General features: G+C 40.2%; 1 protein-coding gene across 1 annotated transcript in view; it reads right to left on the bottom strand.

Moving 5' to 3' along the window:
* Nucleotides 1-6,502, bottom strand: part of LOC111861323 (zinc finger protein 250-like) — a 26,963-nt gene extending 20,461 nt beyond the window's left edge. Inside the window, exons 1-4 of the mRNA XM_023845790.2 lie at nucleotides 6,303-6,502; nucleotides 5,821-5,883; nucleotides 5,033-5,200; nucleotides 3,268-3,435 (exon numbers count right to left, since the gene is read on the bottom strand). Of these exons, the coding sequence (XP_023701558.2) occupies nucleotides 3,268-3,435; nucleotides 5,033-5,200; nucleotides 5,821-5,883; nucleotides 6,303-6,320 (417 nt within the window). The 5' untranslated portion in view covers nucleotides 6,321-6,502. The remainder of the gene's footprint in view (nucleotides 1-3,267; nucleotides 3,436-5,032; nucleotides 5,201-5,820; nucleotides 5,884-6,302) is intronic.
* Between the last annotated feature and the right edge of the window lie 316 nt (nucleotides 6,503-6,818).

Below are 6,818 nucleotides of genomic sequence, written 5' to 3'. Positions count from 1 at the left end.
ATTATTATCCTCCTCCTCCTCTCTACATGTTATGAAGATATGTCAAATAAGATTCGAACATCTGTTGCTGATAACAAGATATCGGTTTCTTTGGATGAGACTTCTGATGTAGATGGGGGGTATATCGCGATTTATAGTTGGAACCCTGAAACAAGATCAACTGGGAGAGATATTTCTTCTTGATTGTGAAGTTCTTGAAAGTGCAAAGCACTCGACTATAGCTGTCCTATTTGATAATTCCATGAACATGTTGTGGCCAGATGGAATATAGCAAAATAGTGTCCTTCTTCTAGTAAGAGATGCTGCTCCATACATGAGGAAGTCTGTGAAAGGACTTCAAATTCTACCTGAAAATGATCCATATTACTTGCCTCACTCATGCATTGCACAGAATGGCTGAAGAAGTTCTAAGAAATTTTCTGGACGTAGATAGGCTAATTACAGATGGAAAGAAAATATTCATCAAGGCCTCTCTTCAAGTACTGAAATTTAAAAAAGGAGCTCCTCCACAGCCTGTCATCACGCGGTGGGGTACATGGTTGGACGCTGTGGCATATTATTGTGAAAATTACACAATCATTGGTTAATGACTTTGACAGCTGCATGTCAAGATCAATTAAAGCTGTCAAGGACTTATTATCTACCGCTCTAGCACAAAATCTGACAGATATAAAGTCAAACGTCTGTTCAATTTGAAGTGCAATAATTTGCCTGGAAGCTGTAGGCACTGAACTCCGTGACGAGTTGGACACTGTAAGAAGCACTGAGAATGAACTAAACCGATCTTGTGGTGAAGTAAGTAACAAGATTAAAACCTAAATAGAAAGTGTTCTTCATCGGAATGCTGGTTATTCAACAATAAGCAAGACTGCACATATACTTTCCAGTAAACCAGAAACGTTCGAAGATGATCCAGAACTGTCACCAAACGACCTGACATTCTTCAATTATGCTCCTGTCACATCATGTGATGTAGAACGAAGTTTGTCCAAATACAAAACTATTCTTAGTGACAATCGGCGATCTTTCAAATTTGAAAATATGAAAATGCATGTAGTTATAAATTGCAACTGTAACAGTGAAAACTGAGAAGTGAATATCTTGTGTTACAGGAACACTGAAAACTGTGAGCCAAATAAGCTTGTGTTCTTCTATATTGTGTTTTTAGCTAACAGAGTTAAGTTAATGCTTCTATCATGTGCACCAGTGTTTGTCTAAAATATGTAGGCAAAAATCAATATTAAAAAGAAAACAAGAAACGGTTTAATCCAGTACGAAATGTCGCAATTTCATCAGTTTTCTTTCCTTCAGAAACACAATAAGGCTAATTTGGTAAGTAGGGCCTACTATCATATATTCATCATTTTTATTCTTAAATTCTAGTAAAAGTTAGAATTAAAATTGTGAAATTATATGTCCCATTTAATATTTAAGGTCATATTTTACATTTTTGGGTCATAAGTGCATGCATATATTTATGGTTTTTAGGTCATAAGAATCTGGGCCCTAGTAATAATGCATGCATTGCAGCTGTGCGATCCAGCTAGGCAGGTACATTTTTGCAGTTGGTTTCTACAGTGGATCACTGAAGATGAGATTCATCTTGAACTGACATGGCATGGGTTCACTTGCAGGGATACATAAATATGAAAATTAATTGCTACTGGAATTCATGAAATCCACATCCAACCCACAAAGTATGGCTCCAGCCAGTGAAAGTTGGAGTCTGGTTTGCTGTAAGGGCAACAAGGATTGCTCTGCCTGCGTTTCTTTAAAGGAACAATTAATTGTGAAACATATGTACAGTTCCAAGGCCGCGCCATAGCTCAAGCGGTTAGTCATTGGCTTCTCACAGCAGGGGCTGGGTTCGATCCCAGGTCTGGTCAAGTGGGATTTGTGGTGGACAATTGGTGCTGGGGCAGGTTTTCTCTGAGTACTTTGATTTCCCCTGCCAATCTTCATTCCACCAACTGCTCCATAACCACCCTCACCTATCATCTGGGGCTGGTACAACTGGCCAAAAGTGGCTGCCGTACCAAGTGGACTCAGTCCCACCCCCACCAAGTAAAAAAAAATTATGTACAGGTCATTCTCAGACCATTCTTTCAAGAGCTACAAAAGAAAAAAAGACTCTATGGCTGGTTTCAGCAAGACTAAGCTACTGCCCACATTTCATGTACGTCTATGCAAGCTCTGCCTGGTACTTTCGGGGAGAGAGATATGAGCACTGGTATTTGGCAGGCACATTCACCCAACCTTATTCTTAGATTCTTCTGTGGTTCTTTGCAGGACAAAGTTTAAATGAGGAAGAACTAAAAAAAATTAATAGGGAAATAGCAAAAAATCTGGCACAACAGCTTTAAGGGTTAATCAGAACCCCTTCTGCTGGTGCAAGGAATGTCTACATGTAGGGGGGCAGCATTTTCAACACCTTCTGTGACCTGTGAATTGTATACTTCATTCCAAACGTTACTGGCCACAGGCATACTAATTCACTGGCAAAATTTGTATGCACCTTGCAGCCAGTGGTGCATCAGTCGCTGTGAACTGGCCGAGAAAAGTAAGAACCTCTGTCTATATTTACATGTAGAAATTTTCTTTGATGTCCATTAATAGCTTTATTTGTGTGTTTAATTATATGCACTGTATACTCCACTTCATCACCACTGCGTCTATATTACAGGATGTGTTGCCAATGCCAGTTCTTCACTATTGGTTTTTATATCTCTTACACATTCTCTGTATCTAACGTTTAGTCACCGTTCTGTCTAACCGAAAACAAAAAAAATTGTCATGACAACCAATCACCTGACAGCAGGTACAGAGGCAACTCCAACAGTGTCAGGTATATTAAATTTACTTCAAACAAAGGGCAACAGGCAACACGTGTTTATAATCTGTCAAACATTATCACAAAGCTATAGAGAATCATTAGTTATCCTGTTACAAATCCTCAATATAATGACAGCTCTATGTTATTACATGGATACAGACTGCATCGAAGACAGAAAACAAATGATAAACTTCAGCATTTATAGATCCCGGGAACTCTATGATGTAGTAACAAAGCACTGCTTAGTGGAGTGGTACTTCACAAGCAACATTCAACGTACTACAGTTGCCTAGAAACATTTCAGGGGGGGGACCTTCAAAATCTAGTCAACAGCGCAGTGGAGTTGTTTCATGTTCACAGAGATGGATATCAGAAAGACAAGCAGCATTTCTGCACATTTGTGTCATCTGCCTAACAGTGCACATACAGCTCACCTCAGGTTCAGCCTTTATTTCCGGAAATGTTACTGGGACAGGATCCTCTTCCTCTTCTGCATCTGAGACTGCCTCAGCTTTCACATTCATGACCTGATATGCATCATGAGGTGTTGGGTATGTCTCACCATGCGGAACCACTAAAGCGTTCTCCGAATTTGTACAGCTCTGTAAAAACCATCACATCCTTCTCAGAAATGGATGCACAACACTGCACATTAAACAGTGTATGCTCTCCATGCTATGGCTGTTTCTCATTACATTTAGCTCATAAGAGCTGTTTTGTACAGATGTTCTTCTCTACAGCTATCAAGATCACTAGAAAGTACTCGGTTCATAGCTCAGTGACCTTCCTGAGAAACTATCGGTCACTGCAGCAGTACAGAAAATATCTGCTTTCTTTGGTACCTAAAACCATCATAATGAAGAGCTCCACAACTTGTGACCTTTGTTCAACCAAGCATAATTATATGATCAAGTCAAGGAGGATGAGATGGGCAGCTCATATAGCAGGCACGGGGGAGAAGAGGAATGCATATAGGATTTGCTGAGAGAGCCAGAAGGAAAGAGACCACTAGGAAGGATCAGGCATAGGTGGGAAGATAATATTTAAGTGGATCTTTAAGAGACATAGGATGGGGTGGTGTGGACTGGATTCATATGGCTCAAGATAAGGACTTGTGATGGGTTTTTGCAAACATGTCAATAAACTTCCAGGTTCTATACAAGGTTGGGAAATTCTTCAGTGGCCAAGCAACTGGTGGCTTCTCATTGACTCACTCAGCTCCATGAAGATATTTATTGTAGCTAAAAGCTAAAGTCAAGGAGGATGAGATGGGCAGCTCATATAGCAGGCATAGGGGAGAAGAGCAATGCATAGGGGATTTGTTGAGAAAGGCAGAAAGGGCTCATTACTGTGCTCAACATGGTTCCATATTCTGTGGCAAACAGACTCCGTACAAACCCTTCCAAATTATTTCTTTAAAATCTATCTTAATAGCCACTTTCATTTCGCACTCGGGTCTCCCAAGTGTTTTTTTTCTCTTTGTATGCATTTCTCACTGTTGCATGTGCACTACATGACTTACCCACATCTCTCTCCTTGAACTCACAGCTCTCCTACATAATATCCCAAATCGTTATCACCCAAGTGTAAGGAACTGCCCACATGGATCATGCAAACAAACAGAAGTGGGTCACAAAATATTTAGTTTCAACGACGAAGAGAAGTGATATATGAAAATAAAACTCGTCTGTGCACACAAGCATGAAACACAATACTTTCTCTCACAGCAAGAAATGTTTCTTCAGCTCCATACAGTACAATTCTTGCCACTCTTGTTGTAAGCAAATGCAGAATCTTTTGTAACCTTCAACACATGAAAAATATCTTGTAGGACTCATTGGAATTAGCTCGCAAGAGTTCTAGTAATTTAAATTCTTGGGTCTAACATGTGTTAACTAGCTACAAACAGTTCTATGGATTTTTGCTGCTATAGAATTTCTCTCGAACACTTTTCCTTTTATGTAAAATTTAATATTATCTGCGTTAGAACTGCTTAAAAGGAAATGGAAGTGGTACATCACAAGCAGCATACATTCAACAAACTGTAACTGTCTAGAGACACTTCAGAAAAAGGGCTTCAAAGACGAGCAGCACAGTGAAGCTGTTCTTTGTGCACAGACAGCCAGCCAGACAGATGGAGATGAGATAGAATTCCTGCCTATCTGCCTAACAGTGGACATACAAAAGCATACAGCTCACCTCAGGTTCAGCCTTTGCTTCCTGAACTGTTATTTGCAGAAGATCCACTTCTTCTTGTGAGTCTGAGACTTCCTCAGCTTTTATATTCATGGCCTGGTTTGCATCATGACTTGCTGGGTATGTCTCACCATGTGGACCCACTAAAACTTTCTCTGAATTTGTACAGTTCTGTAAAGGCATCACATCTTCTATCAGTCACGGCTGTACAACACCATACATGAAACAATACATGCTCTCCTTGCTGTAGCTGTTTCTCATTACATCTAACCTGTAACAGTTGCTCTGTACAAATTTGTTCTCTACAGACTTCATAATCTTAGGAAGTGTTAAGTTCATAATGCAGGGACCTTCCTGAGAAACGTGTAGTCCCTGTGGAAGTACAGATAATATGTATCTGCTCTTTATGGAACCTAAGCACTCATTATTGTTTTCACACATGCCCATCATAACTTTGCATCCTGACACGAACAAACCCAGTCCAAAACCCCATAATTGTACCTTTGAAATCCATCTTCACAATTGTCTCATTCTCTCAGGCCTTGTCAAAATCTTTGTATGCATTTCTCATTCTCATATGTGTGCTACTTGACCTACCCATATCACTCTCTTTGAATTAATCCCTCTCCTACATAATATACCAAACGGTTATAATGTGATGAACCAAGTAAACTCCCTAGATGGATTATGAAAACTAACAAAAGCTTGGCATGAAGAGTTTAGGTTCTTAAGATATGGGAATTGACTCGTGACAAAATTCTTGTCTGTGCACACAAGCACAAAACACTCACCATCATTTGTCTCAGCAGGAAATTTTTCTTCAGCTCTCTGTAGCAGAATTCTCGGCATTCCTGCTGCAAGAGAATGCAGAATCTTTCATAACCTTGACTTTATTTTATCACACATGCTTTTGTGGGTGACAAATGGATTTACAAAAATCCTTGTGATATAGAAGTTGTACATATATAAAACTACAGTGATAAAACTATAGTGATATGGAAGTTATAGAATGACGCGGATTTCTTTGTTCTTACAGCAGAGACCGGCAGAGATTATGAAGCTTAGTGCCTTATTAAAAGTTGTGTAGTCTTAACAGATTCTTGCTTAGTTTTGAAGGCAGACAGTTCACCCACTTTGAGTGAACCTCTTGCTCTCAAAACGTCGGTAAAAGCCTACCAGACTGCACACAACTAATTCCTAGAAACAGCAAACCTACTCTACAAATTTACATCTCATAGCCGCAAAATGCATTTGTATGCCCTGCAACTTCTACCAGTTCGCCATCGACCATCAGCTCTCACGACTTCCTTTTTAAGTCTGATTAGTATGTCTAACAGGCGAGATAGGACACAAAACAGTAAAAATGTGCATTCCACTAGAATCATCATCCTCAGAATCTCACAATGAGTGCTGCGAAGTTCAGCAGAATCCCAACTAGAACTCGCAACAGCGGAATAATAGCATAAAATTTCTCAAAATATGACGAAATCGAATTTCTCTTGAACGATCCCTACGATCAGCCCCGTGAAACTACTATGTTATTGGTTCGCAACATTCGTTGCATTGCTGCTGCCATCTATTTTCAGCTTATTTGAACTAAATTTAAAATGGCCTCCAGGGCCGAGAGCACAATCGGTAAGAAGGTATGCTACCATAGCAACCATCCTGCTAGGCCCCCTCCCAACGCAGGCGTTAGGGGGTGGGCCGCGGATACAGGGCTGCCAAGCGTCTCCCAAGGCAGTGTTGCCAGATCCCAGAGGCTTTCCCAACGTAGTTTCGGCCGGAGCGT

The sequence above is a fragment of the Cryptotermes secundus genome, unplaced genomic scaffold (assembly GCF_002891405.2).
Source record: "Cryptotermes secundus unplaced genomic scaffold, Csec_1.0 scaffold1874, whole genome shotgun sequence".
NCBI classification, from domain to species: Eukaryota; Metazoa; Arthropoda; class Insecta; order Blattodea; family Kalotermitidae; genus Cryptotermes; species Cryptotermes secundus.
The sequence above is the reverse complement of the archived record's forward strand: the minus strand, read 5'-3'. Positions and strand labels throughout refer to the sequence as shown.